This window comes from Trachurus japonicus, chromosome 24 (genome assembly GCF_045865225.1).
Source record: "Trachurus japonicus isolate A0001 chromosome 24, Traja_1.0".
Taxonomy (NCBI): domain Eukaryota; kingdom Metazoa; phylum Chordata; class Actinopteri; order Carangiformes; family Carangidae; genus Trachurus; species Trachurus japonicus.
This window is the reverse complement of record NC_140930.1, coordinates 10356928-10378577: the sequence shown is the minus strand read 5'-3', so window position 1 is coordinate 10378577 and position 21650 is coordinate 10356928. Positions and strand designations below refer to the sequence as shown.

The 21650-nt window shown below is 40.6% G+C and overlaps 1 protein-coding gene across 10 annotated transcripts in view; it reads right to left on the bottom strand.

Annotated features, from left to right (window-relative positions):
* lama2 (laminin, alpha 2) overlaps positions 1–21650 on the bottom strand; it is a 213593-nt gene that overhangs the window by 22370 nt on the left and 169573 nt on the right. For 6 of the 10 annotated variants that reach the window (XM_085771315.1, XM_085771319.1, XM_085771323.1 and 3 more), the window contains 18 exons: positions 19903–20065; positions 16396–16474; positions 16173–16304; positions 13819–13935; positions 13506–13666; positions 12921–13059; positions 11658–11760; positions 11195–11311; positions 9715–9897; positions 8471–8625; positions 7995–8138; positions 5642–5775; positions 3702–3861; positions 3463–3587; positions 2978–3140; positions 2424–2568; positions 2198–2336; positions 959–1079 (listed from right to left, as the gene is read on the bottom strand). In XM_085771315.1, the coding sequence (XP_085627441.1) occupies positions 959–1079; positions 2198–2336; positions 2424–2568; positions 2978–3140; positions 3463–3587; positions 3702–3861; positions 5642–5775; positions 7995–8138; positions 8471–8625; positions 9715–9897; positions 11195–11311; positions 11658–11760; positions 12921–13059; positions 13506–13666; positions 13819–13935; positions 16173–16304; positions 16396–16474; positions 19903–20065 (2480 nt within the window). Of the gene's footprint in view, positions 1–958; positions 1080–1838; positions 1851–2197; positions 2337–2423; positions 2569–2977; positions 3141–3462; positions 3588–3701; positions 3862–5641; positions 5776–7994; positions 8139–8470; positions 8626–9714; positions 9898–11194; positions 11312–11657; positions 11761–12920; positions 13060–13505; positions 13667–13818; positions 13936–16172; positions 16305–16395; positions 16475–19902; positions 20066–21650 lie in introns of all 10 variants that reach the window. The other 4 variants (XM_085771314.1, XM_085771318.1, XM_085771322.1 and 1 more) reach the window with 1 other exon arrangement.

The window sequence follows — 21650 nt, the reverse complement described above, 5'->3', positions numbered from 1 at the left end:
ATCCAATTAATGAATTAATTCAATTATAATTAGCATATGGGAGGTATTGCCTTTTTAGAGGCCAGCTGTTTATATTTTAAAGTCTCTGCTACAGTTTTTGCTTTTCGAGCCTTATGATGATCATCTTCTTCACTTGCAGGGTTCTTGCACTTTCACTGACAGACAGCCTGAATCTAAAGGAACAACCCTCCACTCTCAATGAATGACAAGCTACATGTGAGCTCTTTTGTGCATGTTAAATCGTCCAGTTCATATCAAACCTCTAAAGTTTGGCCGCAATACATTCAGCTCTGACTTGGCGGTTAGATGTCTGCCTAGAGAAAAAAAAAAAAAACTGTCCATCCATATGTACATACACTATATGGTCTGGATTGTATATTATTATTATTAATTAATATATAGTGAAGAAGAGGAAAATGAAAAGACCATAAGAACGTCTGAACTTGTGATTGCCTTTTCTGACCTTCCCTTCCTTTCTATTTCACAGAAAGCAAAACACATTTTCCTGGAAAAAACTACATACAGTGTAAAAGCAGCAGATTGAATGATGGAGAGACACTCGATTGAGAAGAAGTATGGGATCATTCACTCTGTTTATAAGTCAAGGTTGTTTATGCATTCACATTGGCTGCACATAATGTTAAGTTTCCGTGTACATATTCATTTGGTTTATTTTAATTCAAATTCTGACACCTTAAATCAACATATTAAATATATTAATTACAAGCTCTATTATACTGAGAGGTTCTGACAACTGTATTATGCTAATATCGTGCTGAAGATGCGACATTATACACTTTGCTCTACTAACTACAATAATGACATTTTAAATGCGTTCTAGTACAGCACTGAATGTGCAGAACAACATGCAAAGGAACCATTCTGTCACATAATCTTAGTTTTTTTTTCTTAAATATCCTGCACAGCTGTTAATCTATAATTAAGTGCACACTCTTACCTCTACATTACATCCTTTAGTGACTCCTGTATAATCTGAACTGCTGAGCAGACTATATGGAGTCCTGGAGATCTCGATCTCCCGAAGACAGCCTGCATAGCGCTTCAGAGTGATCTCTGACCTGTAAAGGAGTTGAAATGATTTTAGAAGAGAGTCTTTAAAGACCGAGATACTGAAAGATGCTTCCCCTTTCTCTTAGCAGTGTAGCATCATTAAAAGGATTTTTGAATGACTGCAGCGGTGAAGCTGTGTTTCCAAAAGCAGAGTGACGTCTAGACATCAACAATAAGAAGCATCTGAATATGACGTTTGTCTATATAATAATACTTTTGGGTTTATTATAATTATCTTGATGCGATGCTCAGGCTTTGTTCAGGTTGCATTTTGCTCAAGATGAAAGGAAAAGAGACAAATCCACTGTCAGATAATCTTCAATCACACTGAACATTATCAGCAGTGCGCGCCATCATATTGTAATTGTTTTCAGTGAGTTAGAGTTATGTTTTTGTAGCTCAGCACAAAGTGTTGCTCGCAGCTCTACAAAAAACACGGCAGAGATATTTAGATCCCGAAACACAATTTGAATAAAATTATGGCAATAACGCCTGTGAGGCAGAGTCATAAACGTGACAAAATGCACCTAGTTTCAGAGCAGGCAAACATCAAATTCAGATTCATAAAAAGGGAGAGAGAAAAGTGCTTCCCAGCCGCCGTGTGGAAAAGCAGGAGCCTTCAGGTGCAAGCCAAAGGTACAGAGACACAGAGTGACTGTGGGCTATACAGCGTCGTCAACATGTGTGGGCTTCATGCAGAGAGCGATATACACAGCCTACGTTTTACTATACGTCTGAGGATAAGATTTATGTGTTGGTTTATTTACCTGGCTGTCATGCTGTTAAGACAAAACATAATATCAAAGCATTAACACATTTCACAAACACAGTTTCGAGTAATGACTCATTTAAACCAGTTAAGTCGTTTCTGCTCAGCCTGATGCTGCACAGATGTTTGAACGACTGAATACAAGGTGTGAAAAGAGTTATAATGGGTTGTGAAGAGGCTGATTGTTCTTCGTCAATTACTTCTTTTTATACCACTCAAGTCTCAAAATACACTTTTACACTTTGAATGCAAAACACATTTTCCCAATATCACATGTACAGAACCTTTAAAAATGAATCTGTCTGTATGAGAGTGTCTAAATGAGAATATGAATGAATTGCAGGAGCGTGTTTGTACCTGTAGTTTCCAATCGTCGGCAGCCCTCCGAAATAGATCTTCTGGTTTTCCTTGAGGTTCAGACCGGTGGCTGAACCCTGAGATGTGGTTACTATCTTCTCCTCAGCGCCGCTGTCGATGTCCACCACAGTCACCGTGGCTTTGGAAACAAGTGAGGAGACTTAAATAACAGGAGAAAAGGGAAAAATCAAGTCTGTTTATGTCTCATTTTCGAAGTTGTATGTACCTTGTTTCTTGTTCCTCGACATGGTGAGGGATTTCCAGCTTCCGTCGTTGTGGCGGTTCGCTGTTATGGCACTGCCGACCCCTGACCCGAGGTCAAAGTTCACCTTCACCTTGCCCTCTGACAGCTCCAGAGACATGAAATCCTTCTGCACAGAAGGAGAGCCAGAGAAACTCTGATGTGAGGCACTGATGTTTGTACCACTTTGTATTTTATAGTGGTTTAAAAACAGAAAAGTTGGCTTCATAGAGCAAAGAAAAATATGAACTATTAAATAAAAGAGGAAGCTCTACCCTCATCTGACACTAATAATAATAATAATAAGTTGGTGCTGTCAAGGTGCTTCATTAATCACAATTAATTCATCTTTTGTGCTAACTGTGTGTCTGGCCTTTTGAGGACTTTTGGGTTTATTCACCTTTAAGGAAAGGTGATCTCAATCGACCCAGCAGAGCCTTAACAAACTTTCATATTCAAAGTGAAGCATGGTTTCTCCTGGATGAATGATTAACAGTTGCAGTTTATACCCTTTTTGCTTTTGTTGTGTGTTACATTACCATATCTTCAGTAGCCAGGTACATGAGCAGGGCTTCGGAGGAGAAAGTGCGGAACTTAAAGGTGACAGTGGAAATGTTGGGGTTCCACCTGGTGGGTCGACCGACCGCGGCGTAGCCCTCGCCATCCAGCTGGACTATTCCCTCGCCATCTGAGCGCTGAGGGCTATAAAAACACACGCACATTTTATTATTGGTTTGTTTTTCATCCAAGTTTGAAATGCAAAATAGCAAAGATGATGAAGTGCCCTCTGGAATATTAAAAGAACAACAAAATAAGAAAGAAAATTGACTGAATGTAGAATTGTTTTTGATGTGATATGTTGTATTGTATAACCCAAAGCCAGTCTCGGTAAATAAATATATATGAAAATGAATGACTTCATAACACCCAGTGTATATACATCGGATGCATCATAATAACAGTAAACAAGGAGGAAATAATATTAGAATTTATGAAAAAACTTTATGAAACGGTGTGTGTTTACCTGACAACACATCCTTTACAGTCTCCATGTCTCTCTCTGTAGTTCCACAGGCCGATGGGTTTACCGTCCAGGAAGGTCTCCCCCATGCAGCCGGTGAACGTCGTAGTTCTTACTGCATCTGCTTTCTAAAAAGACAGAAAGAAGACAAATAAAGTGAGAAAAGACAAGACAGACAGGATCCCCATAGATAGACAGAGAGACAGACAGACAGAGAGAGAGACAGTCAGGTGGTACAGTACCTTGATGGTGTCGAATATTCCTCCTACAAACAGGTAGGCGTTCTGGTCGACGTCCAAAATGGTGTAGGCCGTGGGCGAGTTGGCACTGGCCGGGGTCGGCATCATACCAGCCATAGAGCCTTCCAGAGGATATACTGATATGGTGCCATTCAAACCATTACTGCAGACAGAGAGGAAAAGGCGAAAGAAAGAGAAAGAGAAAGAGAGGGAGAGAAGGTTTGATGTTATTTTGTTTGCCATTCTCTATTTCCGTGAAGACAGACCATCTAACACAAGACTCATTCACACCAAGCAGACTTCCCACCTGCGCCGTGCATTTCTATCCCAGAGATTTCCCAAAGGTGTTTTCCACTGGGATCGCACAGACTATCAGTCTTAAAAATGTTCCCCTGCACAATACAGAAACGCTGCTCCTGCCTCGAACAAACAGACTCCGAGGTGGGGAATTTATCTCATTGTACAGCCCAGAGGTTCCACTGCTACAAACTGGTTCCACCTTGTGTTTCTATCATTCATCTTTAGCACCGAGAGTTCATAAAAACCGATTCCAGGCGCCTCTACAGTAAATGTACATGGCACCACATCAGCTTTCACTAGATTTACACTATATCTATGAGACGATGTGCTGTGGGCTCACAAGGCTGAAAACTCTTTGATTTCCCTTGTGAAGAGACATGTTTCCTTCAGCAGCGCCAATGAGACGATGTCCTGTGGTTTATATGTCAATTTATGTTTCCAGCTACAATCGATTGTTGCTGATTAGATTAAGTTACAGCAAGTAAAACTCCTTCACTTTATTTATCACAAGACCACAACATCATTAAAGGTGCTATCTGACCACAACTACAAGTATGTAATGACATTTGATTTACTTTCAAAACATATGGACAAATTATTTTCACCTAACATTCAGTTTCCCTCCTGGGGTAATAAGTATTTTCTATCGCATCGCATCGCATCGCATCGCATCGCATCGCATCCAATGGTGACATAATTTGACATGTCGTAACGTATCGTATCCTGATATGTAGCATCGTATCTTGACGTGTCATATCGTGACATGTCGTATTGTATCGTGATGTGTCGTATCGTATTGTATCATATCGTGATGTGTCGTATCATATCTTATCGTATTCTGACGTGTCGTATCGTATCATATAGTACCTCTTCTCTCCCATTGTTTTTGGTCTTTGTTAATATTTTGAAATCATTATTGTTATATGTTTTCACATTTTCCGATATTTCTTTTCTTTTAATTCTATATTTTTTCCTTTCTTCCTTCCCTCTATCTGTTCCTTTATGGAAAAAAACTATTCATCACAAGGAAAAACTTTCTGCAATGGAAGTTAACAAACCCTCAAAGTTGATTCAAACCTTTCCTAACTCGTGTCAATTACTTACAAACCCTCTGTCTGTAAAAAGGCGTTCGTGTGGGAACAAACTGTGTCACTCACATCATCTGAGGAATTATTTGGACAATACAGCGCTGCAGGAAGTAGGACTGAATGTTTTCATCATGATGTTGAGGAAAAAGGTGAGTAACAAAAGGAGGACAGACGGGTTGTGTCAGGGGTTCATCGTACAGCGAGATAATGACCCAAAACATTAGAGGAAAAGAACCAGACAGCAGTTCCACATGATAAAAGAGCAGCACAGTCTCCATTTCTGAACAATATTAGATTTCCATTGTGGGAAAAAATGCAGATATCAGAGTGGAGGTAAGTGCTTTATATTTGCATCTAAGTGGCTCTCTTTGTTGTCTATTTGTTTGTAGTATGCGACTGTGAATAAAATAAAGTGTATGAGCTGCTGAGTTTGTTCATTGTCCATAAAAATGTGCTTCTAATCATCTCTGGTTTCTTAGATCTGACCATTCTGCTTTGAGCAACAAAGACTAAACAAGTCCTGTGTGTGTATGTGTGTGTGTGTGTTCTTCTTACCGAGACGCCTCTATCCTGTGCCAGTTCCCATCATGGATGGTGTGATGGGGATATTCGACCCTCCCCACACCTGAACCTACGTCCCAGAGGAAATTCACCTTCCCCTTACGCATCTCTAAGGCCAGGAAATCAACCTGAGACACGGAGACAACACAGGGTGAATATGTCTGTGATGACTCATCACGTCAAGAGACCAGTGATTCAGCTGGAGGGAGTCGTGTTGGAGGAGGAGGAGGAGGAGGAGAGGGGAATATAGATGCAATGAATCTAATCCAATGAGTTTCAATGCATTCTGATGCTACATTAGCTTCAGTTGCGTGTAACTAAAGGAAACGTCTGCAGTGAAACCACAAACTGAATAGGAGTTGGAGGAGAAGTAACCTCACAAGGTCGTCAGATGAACCACATGTGTAAAAAGAAAAACACAGCACATCGCAAACTGGCAAACATCAGCCTCAAGTCACATCATCTCAAGTAGAGATTCAAGTAGAGATGCATCGTTCCACTTTTCTTCAGTTCCAATACAATTCTATATAGATGTGCTGATACCATGGTTCGTATCTTTGTACATATATAACTAGTAGTGTTGTAGTTAATTTTGAGGTAGACAGATGTGCACACTACGGAATGGAATCTGGATTTTTGACATGAATCTGCGCTGTCAGTCCAATCCAACCCAATAAATAAATCACGTCAATTTCAGACCCAATATTGGATTGGATGGGATCGTTCCCCTATCTAAAGTGCACAATGAAAAAAATGCAAAACTGTACAGTGCAGAGCTTTGTCTTTCCTGTCTCCTGAGGTGACAGGAGTTATATAACGCCGTCGATGGTGATGTAAAAATGATGGTGATTAATAAGTGTCTAAAATGGCCATAGAGTATTTATCATGTGGGGAATAGTGCAAGAGTGAACAGGGAAGTGATTCCACAGCCAGCTCTGATCTATTCTGAGGGTACAAAGTTTTCTCCATCTGTCTCTGTAAGTGGGTTTTCACAGGATCTTGCTGTATTTTGATTAATGATCTTATTATTTATGTATGAGACCAAAAAATTAATAGGAGAATTTTGAGCATATGCTCTCATCTGGATGCTGCGTCTGAAGTGCACACTCACGCAGCATTATTATTCATATAGTATTATGCACAATTAGAGATTATTAGGGAGTCACATTTGAAGACACAAATGACACACATACACAAACAGGTACACACACTTATCTTTCCAGTCTCTCCAGGGTAATGACAATTATTCATTAGCACAGATCACAGGGCAGCATCGTTATTATTCAACTAGCATTACACACTATTAGTGAAATGTTAGAGGTGCACGCACGCACACACGCACACACACCATTACTATTCATACTGAATTCTTCGCAATTAGAAAGTATTAGTGAGAGACAGTACACACACATACACACACACACACACACACACACACACATACACGTGCATGCGCATTCAAGACTTCCCAGTCAGATGAAGCGCAGCAGTGATTTCTCAGGGGAAATCAGACTAAAGCAGATAGCAACATAAACTTGTTAATTGCTGCTGCTCGTTAGGACGCACACACATATCCATACGCACTTATCCACACATATGCACACTTTGGGATTATCAGCGGTACCTTAAAACAGCAGGGTGCCGTGTTTATAGGGGTGTTAGTGAGTAAGTGTCAAGAAGTATTAATTATTCTCATATTAGACAAATCATTCAGGGAGTGTGCGGAGACTAAGCGTGCGTCTGCGCGCGTGTGTATAAAAGTTATTGTGTGTGTGTCTAGAGAGAGGAACATCTGTGTGTGTGTGTGTGTACACTCTGACATTTTAAAGTGTGATAAATGCTGCACAATATACCGCACCTCAGCTTTATATTAAATATGATTAATAGTTTAATATGAAGCATTTTAGAAATTTTGAACTGTCAACAGCAATAACACCAGAGCCAAATGCACTGCAGACAAAGTTTGACCAGGCGTTTTTTCTGCAGAGCCATGAAGATGTTTTAATAATCCAAGAAAACCTAATGGGTATTAATACACAGCAAAGTTGTATTATCATGGAAAGGCATTGTCCTGAAACTATGGATGAGAAAAACTATTGCAATTCATCTCTATAACTCATGGGTAAAGAAAACATCACTGTCTTATAAGCAGGTTTTTGATATTTTAGTCAATTCTAAAATGAAAATAACTATTTTGTGGTGTAAGATTACAGCTGATTTAAAACATAGCAAATCTAGTTATGGTTGGGATAGGCCTAAGAGAGACAGTTTGACTGTGTTTGTGGTGATTAGTGCTATATACTCAGTACTGTAGTACCAATACTAGTAAACTGTCTACTGTACTTACATATTTGGCTGATCCCAGGTAGAGGAGCAGGTTGTCAGGTGTTGTTGTTTTAACATGAAGGACGATGGTGTTGTACCTTCCTTTCCTGATCTCAGGGCGGTAACTACGGAGACAGTCGCCACCTGATGACACTGAGACCTTGATCTGGAATGAGGAAGACAAAAAGTGAAGACTTCCAGGCTTTGAAAAGCACAGATTGCATTTGATTAAAGAAAAAAATTGGGCAACGTCTTTCCAGTTCAGAGTACAACTTTTCAATTTGAAAATTGCTCTTTTTTCCGGATACATTTGGTATAATCTTAAGAAAAACATTTAACATTTTCACACAAAAATCTACCTGAGATCATAAAAGGGGGTCTTATAATGGATGGTAAAGCTTTTGAGAGAATGTGACAACTTATGTGTCTTAATGAGTAAGAGTAATATTTTAAATCAAAGTGAATGACTGTAAAACATGAAATCATTGCATGACTCACTGAGTTGGCTTGTTTCCTGGCTTGGTTGATCAGTTCCTTAATTTGCGAGATGTTTCTCTTCAAATTGTCCTGCAGCTTTTTGATTGGCTGCAACTTCTCCAGCAGCCTATCAGCTTCATCCTCTAAAACCTTCACTTTAGCTCCTGCAGCGTGGACTGAGAGAGGAGAGAGAGAGATAAAGCACATCAGTGATACAGAACCACGCAGCAGTAGCAGTCGTTACCATTAAGATTACACAGTAAATTACAGCTGAGAGAGCGCGGAGAGAGCTGGCGTGTAGAAAGGATGACAAAGTGCGTAGAGGATGACAAATAATGGCAGCGGAGAAGATCATTGATATTACTCAAAGGAGTAAGAGAAGTATGGAGGAAGAGCAAGAAAGATGGAGAAGGAGCATTAGTGCAGCTAAGCATTCAAAGAAAACTTTTCTACACGACTTACTATAACATATTGTAAAAGGTTGAAATTGAAAAAGATGTATATTCAGAAATAAATAAATAAAAAAGGAAGAAGAGAAGAAGATGTTCCATGCTTTGTGGTGCGCAGAGCTCTCATGCTCCAGCCGGGCAGAGCAGAACAGAGGCATTATTAGAAGCCATTGCTGCTTATTGGAAAGATATTAAAGAAGATGATCATCACATTAATGGGTGGTGCTCCAATACTGTTGTTTAAGTCAGATCATGATGACATAGCTGATATTGATTGATTATATTTAACTGTATCCAAGTGATGGTTTTAAAGGTAATTCCAGGTTAACATGTTGCACAGCGAAGCCTTTAAATATGATGAAGCACGTGTTGCGTTAACATTACCATACCATAACATAACCACTCTGTATTAGTTGGTCATTACAACATTGTATTGGTACACCACTTACAGTATAAACAGTACTTATATTGGAGGTAAGTGAAATATACATACTGATGGCTGTGGGGATTGGAAAAAGAGAGACAGAAGAGAAAAAACATCAAGTTTGTGTTGAAGTAATCATGACTCACTAATTCATAACGTCACGTCTCCAAAGAGTCGAGGAATTAAACCTCACTTTCAAAATCAGGATTTAAATAAAGACACATTATAAAAAATACTTATATGTTTGATCTTATTTGTTATGAAATTCAACTTTATATTAGTGAAAAAATACTTTTGATGCCTTTTTCAAGTGGTAAATAAAAGTCAGAAATTCAGATTATTGATGAAACTCTGTTGCTATGTAACAACCCATAATTAAAAAGGGGCTTTACTGTTTTTCTCGGGGTCCTGGATCATCTGATTGGCGGCGTTCACAGTGTCCTCCAGCTCACTGTAGTTCCTCTGCAGGCCACTGAGTCGCAGGTTCATGTCCCCGAGGCGCTCGAGGACATCGATGGCGGTGGCGTTAGCGTCAGCCGCTACAACCTTCGTAGCTGCTAGCCTAACTGCTGTGTCTGTCAAAGAAATAATCATACAGTAATAATAATAATAATAATTTCAGAAAACAACAACAACAACAAAGGCATACAAATTATATACATTAATCAGTGGCACTGCAGTAATGGAGCAATAGATGGACTTTGTGCTGCTAATGATACGGCATTAAAAATAAGTCAACATGATAGATATGGTGTTTAAATCAATACGTATGGTGGAATTTATCAGTATGACAACACTGACTGGGAGGAAGAGGAGGCATCTAACCCTACTGAGTCTAACAGTAGATGTGTGAATCCACTTATTTGTTGTTTCTGCTTTGTTTGACACTAAGGAACAGAAGTTGGACACAGAGATAAAGAGAAGACAGAGCCCAGGTCAGATTTAGAGGCAGGAGGTGGCACTGAGTCAGTGTGTCGCAACTCGACTCCATGAGATATGATGCTGTAATTCAAATTCAACTTTATCTCAGTATCTGGAAAAATCTTCAACAAACTAAGAGATCATTTTTTTCTTCTTTTAAGTTGCCACATATGAGATCTTCAGTGACAGCAACAATTTTCATATCAATATATCAATCGTTTTAATATTATTAATCGTTTAAAATCATATTAGTTTATTTTATATTAACTACCAAATTAGAGTATCAAGCAGAAAACTGATACTTATTTACACCTGACAGGTAGAGAGTGATGCTGTATTTGATGATCCTGCTGACTCTTGTATTAAATGCAGCATTGTAAGTCTGGCCATAAAAAAACTAACTTGTTTTGACTCAATAGGTGACAGAGGTCAGTTCATGAGTGGATTTTAGGGGTTAGAGTGAGTCTGTAAAGCCATTACCCCAGTAGATAATCACTGCTGAATGTCACTCCTAACCACACATCTGATTGTGTTATCAGGTTGAGTAAATCCTGTGAAAATCTGACTGATAATCTTTTGGTCTCCAGTGAGACGACCCTCTGTGACACGTTCTGATTGTTGTGATTCAGAGCTCCCGCACAGGGATTTCAACCGCATTTTAATTTACAATTGTGTTAATTTATAATGTGTAGTGGATTCATTTAACTGTTTGTTTTTTTTCCTGCATGTTGATCCAAACGCGACCATGTGAATCACTTTGGTTCAACCACCTCACTCTCTCTGTGTGTTTGTGTGTCTGTGTGTTTCTGGGTATTGACACATGTCAAGTTGAGTTTACCAGAGCAACTGACCTCTATCCGCACACTGATATTGATCAACTCTCCCTTTATCTCTCTCTGAAACACACACACACACACACTCACTCACTCACACACTGTGTTTTCGTCATACCGTTGGGGATGGCGTTGAGCGTTGCCATGGTTCCGTTGACAGCTTTGAGTAGGTCTTTGGTTTTCTCTCTTGCTGCTTTAACTCTGCCCTTCAGCCCGGCCACACTATCTGCATTCTCTACACACACACAAATTAAATAATGGTGATGGTTTGATTTGAAGCCTGCTAATAAAATCAAATCCCTCTCCCAACAGGGAGGATTGACTGACAGAGAGGAAGAGAGAGACAGATGAAGAGTGACACTGATGACACTGATGACTGATGATAAACTGCTTCAAATTAATGAATCTTAATACTGGTTTTGTTTGTATTGTGTACATGATCAAATATGACAATTACTGTAGTAACCAGCCTAAATTGTTATACTGTTGCATGCTAAATACATCATAATATATTTGAATGATATATATTGCGCACAAACATACAGTATATACGTATATATACAGTATACACTGGTGGTTACCATTGACATCATTTTGCAGTTGTTTAGCTTGGTTCAGCAGTCTGTGGCTCTTCTGGAGGGCACCTTGAGCTGAATCCTTTATTGGGACCTCTGGACCTAAAGCCTAAACACACACAACAGCAAAAGTGTGACTTGAAATGCTTTCATCCCCTCCAAAAAAGTGCTTCCTAACTAATTTAAATTTTGGAAATAAATTAAAAAATCTGATTTGTGACACATAAAAAGGTGCAGTAATCTGCATAGAATCTTTATATAAGATCAAAGCCTGACTACTTTGCATTGCTAAATGATATTCTAAGAAAGGCATTCAGCCGACCTCTCCTCACATTCACTCTCCACCCTCAACTGCTGCTTTCTTAGTTTCTATCCCTCATTTTACTGTGTGTTCAGCCCTTTCTACTTCTGCCCTTTACCTCTTTCTTGCCAAAGGAAGAAAAGAAAAGAAAAGAAAGAAGGAGAAAAAGGGTGGAAAAATGCAAACGAGGGGAAAGAGTCAAAAACAGGGTAAAACATTGGCAGAAAAAGGGACAAGTAAATTGGCACGCAGAAAATAATTGAAAAAGAAGAGAGAGGCAAATAAATTATTACAGAATAAAGTGGAAAAGAAAATCAAAGATGAGGAATGCAACCAAGACAAAAGCAGAAAGAGTGGAGAGTGAACCAAAAAGAAAAAAGAAGAGAAGAGTGAAACAAGGACAAGGAAAAGAAAAAAAAAGAATAAATTAAGAAATAAACGTAGGAAAGAAGAAGAAGAAGGAAAAGGGAGATTTCAGGTGTGTGTGTGAGTGTGTGTGTGGCCATGATAATGAAAGAGGGAGAAGGGGAAAAATGAAAGAAGGAGAGAGGACAGAGAAGTGCTTTGATCTCTCAGCCATGACTAATGGAGAGCACAAGCTTACATTACTGTTACTGCATGCAAGACACACACACACACACACACACACACACACACACACACACACACACACACACACACACACACACACACACACACACACACACCTCTTGTCCTTAGAGTACACGTTCTTAGTCTGGATAGCCTGAATGCTTGTACTTGATATTTACAGTTTGAATGCAGTATCTGAATGAGACACGTGTTTATCATGTAGAGTTCAGCTTTTAGAAACACATGAAGACAATGTGCCGGTTTGTTTCTGCTGTAATGAGCCGATGATGCAGCACCCTGAAGGAAGCGTCCACTTGAGAAAACAAGCAAGAAACAGTCTTTTTGAATTCAGTCGATAGGTGTATGTGTCGTCTCACCAGAACCAGCGCCTCGTTTGCCCTCTGCTTGGCCGCCTTCGCCTCTTTCTCTGCTGCGTCCACATTCGCCTTAATGTTACTGTAGGCCTTGAAGGCAGCTGTTGCGTTGAAGGAGAGATTTTTAGCTTCAGCCAAAATCCTGCAAAGGAGAGGGAGGACGAACACAGGAGGTCGTGTTGTTATTTTTTCCCCCTTTTGTTATGTTCTTTATCTTTGCAACGTTTGTTAAATAAAGTCAAACCCACAGTCAGGACACTCGTGTGACCGCAGCCTCCACCATCACACCTCACACTCAACTCAGTCATTGTCACTGTGGATATTTACTTTTCTGAGATTTCTTCTGTTTTACTTCTAGAAATGCAACACCGATTATTCATATTGATGAATTCCTGTTTTTCATTTTTCATTTCAATCAATCAAACTTGTAGTGCACCAACATGAAAGATAATGTCAAAAATAATCAACTGATAATAAACATCATAACGGATAAAGGACTTTGAAATCCTCCTTCCAGCCTTCTAGGACTCTATCTCACCTATATGTGAATATATAATGTACCAATAATGGTGATGTGTGTGTATTTACCCGTCCAGAATGGCAGCAGAGTCGTTGAGCTGCTGGGCGTGTTCCTCTGCATCCAGCACACGATTTGCTAAGTTGCGGCCTAAACCAGTGGTGAGGTGACTAACTCTGTCATCCAGCTGCTCATGAAGAGGACCCAGCTCTTCCTTCATCTCCTCCAGGTCCTACAGGAAACAACAAAATAGTAGCTCAGATGAAAGAGACAAAATCAAGATCTCGTCTCTCGTCTGATGCCAAATGACACAAACCCATATCAGACATGAGACAGAAGAGCAGGGAGATACAGTAACGGTTCTACTTTGTGTGACTTCGGTACCTCGATCTCTTTGTTGATGTTGTCAGAGAGCTGGTTGGCTTCATCCAGGAGACGCTCTCCTTCTCCCAGGATCCCCTGCGCTTCCTGCTTCACCGTGCCGACGGCAGAGCGTTTCCTCTGTGAGGAAACAAACCAGGATCAGCAGCTGCACGAGACGCTCCAGCAGCAGCAGCAGCTGCAACTAATCACTGTTTTCATTACCAGTAAATATGATGATCATTTTCTCTGTTAATCAATTCATCATTTGATCTGTGAAGTGTCACTTAAAGCAGAAGTAAGCGATCCGGTCGTTTTGGCTAATGCTGCGTTCCAGGCAGGCTTTTGAAACCGTAAATTACAGCTTCAAGTCATGACTTATGACTTTGTAGCGTTCCAGGCAACCCACTCGTGTTTTTCCGACCTGTTTTACCTGTGAAAGTCACTATAACGGCCACTCGTAACTTCCGACCCGTGAACTCATACCAGATCGAACTGGTACGACTTCACAGGTCGGAAAAACACGAGTTACGGGTTGCCTTGAACGCACCATAACTTCTTGTCAGCCGACGGAGTCAGCAGCCCCCACCCTCGTCATGGATCTATTGGTCCTCGTCCCTGCACACACAGACCTTCATGCCGTTCTCTCTCCTCATTGGATAAAACTTGTAGGATACGAGTAAAGTTTTCTCCTCGGCTCAGAGCAGAGCAGAGTGACTGACAGACCCGTGTTTCGGTCCAAACACTCTATGTAAGTGATTGCTGTCGGAAGATATAGCTATTTAAGACTTATATTAACACAAAAATATCGCTTACTTCTGCTTTAATAAGATGTAAGACGAGGACAGTTGTCACAACTCAACACAACAATGCAACAAGGAAACATTTGGTCATTTTTGAATACTTATGATTAACTGATAATGAAAATAGCTGCTGATTAATTTTTTATTGACTAATTGATACATTATTTGTCTCAGTCCTAATTAATAAACACAGTGTGTATATTTGTGATTTTTTCTTTAATGCCTGGGATGTTGTGCAGGATTTCACATACAAGGTTTAACGGAGAAACCTTCTTCTTCTACTTCTTCTCAAAGATCTGTTGTATCTGTTGTTGTCATGGCGATCCCCAATTAGAAAAAAATCCAACGATGTGCCCAACATTGCATCAAATACAAGTGAAATCTGCTGCTTTCATGATGTGCTCGGTGCAAATTTGCATGCAGTTGATACTTGGATGCAAATGACAGTACGGAGCGTGGAGCAGAGTCTGTATGAAGCTGTGGGTGAATGAAGATGATGTCATGTGTTGTTAGGTCACATCTCAACTCTCTGGACTCTGAGTTTTATCTTCTGTACAGAACAGCTCTAAAAAAAAACCTCTTTATGATTAAAATATGATTCCCACTTACTGTGAATAATCAAGAGGACATTAGAGACGAGAGTACATTTAATGATTTGATTGAATAACATGTGAACTCAATGTAAAACCCTTTGTGCAGTATGTGTATTCTCCTTTTTTCCACTAGTAGAAGACTGCAGGTCAAGGAGAAACAAAGAAAGACATTAAGAGAATATGCTGTGTGTATGCCTGTGTGTGTATGAGCAGTGCTTTCTCTTGGACACGTATAATAATAATAATCTCCCTGATAAATGCTTGTTGTTTTGTTCTGTTAGGAATCTGCGCTGCCTCTAAACCCACCTTGATGATGAATCACATGCAAAACGCTTAAAAGGAAAATAATAAGTGGTGTCTGAGAAGAATAGAGGGTGAGATCCAGCTTTAAGGACTTTAAGGTTTTTCAGGAGAGCGATACAAAGAGTTTGCCCTCAGCACGACTTGTGTTAAAGGGATAGTTAGCGTTTTCTTCCGGTGGGAATCTACAAGAGGAATTGTAATGTCGATATACAGGTATGACCACCTCACACAACGGTGGCAAAAAAGAAAAAAACCCTTCAAAAGACAAGCTCAACCTCCCACTCTGACTACTTTTCATATACAGGGATGATCAAATCTTTCCTGTGTGGATGGTACATTATGGAGTGAGATAAACATCATGGTCGACATGTAGATGTGAATTTGGCGGTGGGGATGATGAAATATTACAGTATGCATGAGCAGAGGAATCACTCCAATGTGAAGGATGCATTACATGCATAAAGTGATTAAACAGCAGTGTGTCACATGTGAGTGCAGCAGTTGTTTACTTCAGCTAGCTTGTAGGCTGTACTCTCTCTATTGTCAGAAAAAATTCAGGACAATGACAACCAGTATCCCACTTTTTGTTCTTGTCTCTTTTTGAAACTGGTTTTACCAGTAGATATTGAATATTTTGTCGATGTGACTGGTCATGTGTGAGTTTACATGTGCTTTTTACCTCCAGAGCTGTGAGGTTGGCTTGGTTTTGTTCAGCCAGAGACCCGGCCTGCCTGGTCTTTCCCTGGGCGGCGCGGAGTAGATCCCCGGCCTCCTGGAGCTTCCCCTCATGGTCGGACAGCTTCCCTTTTATCTTGGGAGGCAGATGGTGAAGCATTAAGTTAATGCCATTAATTTGGGGGAACATGGAAGACAAAAGAGTAAAGATTAGAAGCTATAATTACCTCCGCTTTCAGGTCCTCTGTGGCCTGATGGGGGTCGCCAAACAGTCTCTTGACTTTTTGATATAACTCCTCTGCGAGGCTGAAAGGAGAAGGGGGAGGGCGGGGAAAATAGATTATTTACATTTTGTTCATTTAAACGATATTCATGGCTGAACAGTGGAATAAGTTAGTATGTATGAATGCAACATTTCACAGAGGACAGAAAAGGAGGAGGAGGGGGGAGAGTTATTGTGATGTGGAGGGGGAGAGCGAGCCTCGGCTGGTGCAAAGACAATAATCACTCCATATGAGTGAATGTTGAAATGCAGGAATGAAATTGCTGACTTTCTGCTATTGACCCCTCAGGCTGAGTTAGATTAAATTGTAGCAGTGAAAAACATTTCAAATATCGCAAAACTGATGCATGTGTGTTTTGCATGTGACTGGTTGGGCAGGTGACGCCACATGTGCTAATGTACACTGCAGTAGAGCGTGATGTACTGATGCTGGAGAGGGGGACAATTAAAACCCAAGCTTTATCAGTGTGTTTCTGATGAAGAGGAATAAAGTATTTATGATTCTACCACAGTCCAGTCAGCGGATTAACATGGAATTGATTACACTTCGTTAATTAGTGATGATTGGCACCCACTCCTTGACAACTTTATCCCAAAAGAAACCACCGAGCTACACACAGACGGGAGTGGGGGTGATAATTTCCCCCTGGATGAAGGTAGACTCAGATCCTACAGGTGGATGATTGGGTCGTCTGAATGAACAACAGCGGAGAGATAATGAGCAAAGGACTGATGGCCTGAGGCGGCCGGTGACCCCACCACCACCCCCACCCCGACAACGTTGTTCAGTCTGAATTGAAGCAGCCGTTTTCAACAATTTCTGTGACTTTCTGTATCCAACAGGCCAACAAACGTGTCCCCGTATTTCAACAAGTATCACGTCAAGTCACAGCCTTTGCATTCATGCCAATAAGCTTTTTAACCGTCCCTGAATGTGGCCGCTCAAAAACAACTTGTGAATACTCTTAGCTTTCCGTGTGGCTGGATGACATGTTGTAAAGGAGGTACTGTAGATCTTTGATAACATAGCTTAGTTTAGATGATTATGTAGGCTACACCTTATTTGGACCCTTTTATCTGCAGAACTGCTGTCATTTGAGGTGGAATAGATTCAACAAGGTGCTGGAAACTTTCCTCGGAGGCTTGTTGTGAATCTCCTGATGCTCAGGTTGAACTTCAGCAGATCCTCTTCATCACGTCCACCTGCCTAAATGCAGGTAGTTGCTGCGATGTGACTGGCCTATAGATGGTGATTACTCACACTCACTGGATCCACCATATCATGATTTGCAATGCAGCTTTTAGCTTGATTGCAGATTTCCTCATAATGCTGTGCCTTAACATCAGTTTTGTTGGATAAGCCATCTCGCTTTGGAAATATTTTAAACAGTTTAATAACCATGTTTACCATAGTGTCCCTTAATGAGCCTTGTTTTTTCACCTACAGCATTAATTAAGACAACAAGGATCTAGTGTCCTCCAGTTGCTATCACTCAGAGGACAGATTCGCACAGTTGTGAGGAAATATGCAAGGTAATAATTGGATTTGATGAATCTTTAATGAACCCTGTGGGGGATAGCAAGAAGAAAACATAATGTAACTAAGTAAAAGAAACTAATGGGAGGGGTGTCTAAGCATCACCCCAGCTGGCTATTACAACTTTACAGTAGTATATTAATAAGAAGTCACATTTGCAGCACAAGAGCAAAGTTCTAACACCAGCAAATATGTAAAATCTGAACATTTGTGAAACTGTGTTTATGTAACGTTGCTGAAGCTTCTCGACCACAGTTGTAGCTGCTTGTGTTTTTCTCTGCAGCTCTGGTTGAAATCTCCCCTCAGGGTGCAGTCAAATAATCAACGGCAAGCAGACTGACAGAAGAGTCATTCAGTGGCTGTGGCAATTTCTCTTTGTCTTTCTTTTTCTCATACTCTCTCTCTCTCTTCAACGCCACAACTCTCCGACTGCCTGTCAGTTGTTCTCCTCTTCCTCGGCGACTTTCCTCTTCGCTACAAGTTTCTTGGTGTTTTTATGTCTCTCTCTCCCTCTTTTTGTTTTTGCCCCTTTGGCGAAACTTTTAATCAACTCATCGACCTTGTCAACGCTTACTGCTGAGAGAGACGGACAGACGGAGAGGGGGAGGAAGGAGGGATGAAGACAGAAGATTACTAATTTCATCAAATGCCTTGAGAGGGACAAAGAGAGTGAGAGCAACAAAGTGAGGAACACTCTGTTAAAGCATCAGCAGAAAGTCGTGGCTTTAGGATATGCAGCAATCAAGATGTCTGCGCAATGGAGGGTGTTTACTCCTGATGTCTGCTCCGTCAACACAAAGAAAGAAGGAAAATGAAAAAAATATATATCAGAAAGGGAAGAAACAACCAATGAATTTGCATGACTTAACCAAACAGCAACCTCCGGGACTGAGAAATGAAATCCGCTCCTACTGCAGTTTCTCAATGCACCACTAGGGGCCGGCTCCAAAAGTGAGTCAATCCCCATAGACTCCCATGTTAAAACGACCAACTTTACAGCAGAAATAAACACGTTTACCAGCCTCGTTTTGGTTCGAATAGCCTTCACCTTCACATCAACTTTACCAGGGATACATTTCCATCCATTAACATTTTCTTTAATGCTTCCAGTTATGCATAATTGAGGATGTGCTGCTTTGAATGGTATGCCAACTGGTTACAACGACTGGTTTGCCAGAGCTGAAGAGGAGCAACAGTGGAGACTGTGACGGAGCGGACTACACCAGCTGGGAGTATGGTGAAGCCTTTGGTGGAAAAATCTAGGAAGCATCCAAGAAAAGTTTCTGATGCTCCAGATTTATATATAAAAAAAACTCTTCATTCAGTGGAAGGATTTAAAACCTCATTGCAAATGCTGGAAAAGACACTGAGGGATGTCACCTTACTGCTATTGGACAGATTGGTACATGTATAATATTTGGCATAGATTACGTGACTATTACATTTACTCTCCTAACAAACCCTCACTGCCAGAAGGGGGAGAAAAAAGTTTCACACTCGATTTAAGCTTGGATTTTGGTCAGTGTAAAAATGCTTTCTGTTCAAAATACACAAATATTTCCATAGTATTTTACAGCTATTTATATAGATCATATTGATTTATTAGGGTTAATCTTATGCATTCATTTTATACATACTCGTCCTGTCTGCTTTTACTAGGAAAAGTCTAATGGACAAACACTCTGTAGAAGTGGGACTTAATTAAAGACAATATAATGCATACAAAAGGATGATATTATTGTCCAGGTGTGAATAAAAACAACAACAATGACAAAAAGTCAATTGTCAATTGTGTCTGAGACAAAGCCAGCTCAGTTTTTTAAGTTTTCTCAAATGCACAACCTTCGTGTTTATCTATGTGTGTGTGTGTGTGAGAGAGAGACTGTGTATGTGTGTGTTAATGTGTGTGCTTACTCCAGCTCCTCATCAGCGATGCTCTTCTTCCCCCCCAGCTGTCGTTTCCTCATCTCGGCCAGCATGGCCTGGATCTCCTCCTTCATCTCCTTCAGGCTTTTGTCTGGAGCTCCGTCTCTCCGAGAGAGAGTCTGGTTCAGCTCGGCCGCCTTTGACTGGAGGTCTGGACACACAGACGCACAGAGAAGCTGCTGTGAGGACACTGCAGGTGGACACATTCAATCTGAGTCGAACCAGCACTGAAAGAGAAATTCAGCCTTGAGATTCACTGATATTTTTTCACAAAAAAAAACACCAGCAGTATCCATCCATCCATCCATGAATCAATCTTTGCTATACTTGATTGTTTTCGCTCATTTCCTGCATTAACTGATCATTTGGTGCTGAGGAAATTCAAAGAATCACAGCCTCTGACATATGATTGGCTTATATAGAGTTATTATGGTTTACATGTTGGCCAACAACTCCAGCAGGCAAACACTTACTGTCTGTTTCAGTTTTGTTTTTAACCATGTACCATTTAAAAGTCTGCAGTAAGTGAAGGGGACGGAGCAATTTCTGAAGCCACTATGTGTGTGTGTTTGTGTGTGTGTGTCTCGTCTCAGTTTTATGGCTCAAACAGAAAGACACACAAAATCACTCCGTTTGATCTTCACTCATGCTGAGAGTCAGACACACACACACACACACATGATCTGTTTTAACACCATTCAAAGCCAGTGTTTTTGGCAGACTTCATGTTTGCCCTGCTTTTATCAAATTAAAGGCAGTGAAATCTCAAACCAATCAATGATGAAACTACACTTAAACACTCTGAGGCTCATTTGGGTAACACACCGACTGCTGGAACCTAATGAGGAGTGTGTGTCTGTGCAAGAGCAAAACAGAAAGAGGGGGAAGTTGTTTGTGTTTGTTGTGTTTTTCCGTGAGGTACATGTGTGTACGCCACAATCTGTGTGTGTGTTGCGTGTCTTTAGTGATGGTATGTTCCTCTCATCTGAAATGTAAACATGACATGATTAAAGCGGAGTTGAAACTTACGCAGTGTGGGTGCGATTGTTTGTTTGTAGGTGTGTGTGTGTGTGTGTGTGGGTGGGCCCTTATGTGTGCATGTGTTTGTGGCAATGCAGCATTTCTTCTAATTTGAAATGTAAACATAAAGTGACTAGAGCCGAGACAGAGCTGAAGCCATCATGCTAATGAACAGCTGTACTGCATGTGTGCGTGTGTGTGCGAGTGTGTGTGTACACTCTGCACTTGAATATGTGCATCTGTGTGTGTCTATGAATCTGTAAGACTACGTAAGAGTGTGTGTGTGTGTTTGTGTGTATGTGTCACAGCCATATAATTACATAGTGGGATTTAAAAGCCAATTAAACACTTAAAACGTGGATGGAATCATATTATGGTATGTAGTAAACACGGGCACACAAACTGAGGAAAGTGTGTACAGTATTTTCTTGCCTCATTATGTGTGTGCGTGTCTGTTTGTGTGTGTGTGCGTGGCTGTATCAAAGTGTGCACATCTGCATCGGTGTTTGTGTATTTGGTGCGTGTGCGTGCGTGATATCCACTAATTAAGTCTCTAATTGCTACTCTCAATCATCCAGTGAGCCATGACACACTCTCTCGCTCTCTCACAGAAACACACACACACACACACACATACACACCAATAGGGGTAAGAGGGGACCTGTCAGGCCAAGCTGCCAAGAGGGGTCTTATGTTTCTGCTTATTTTGAAAAACC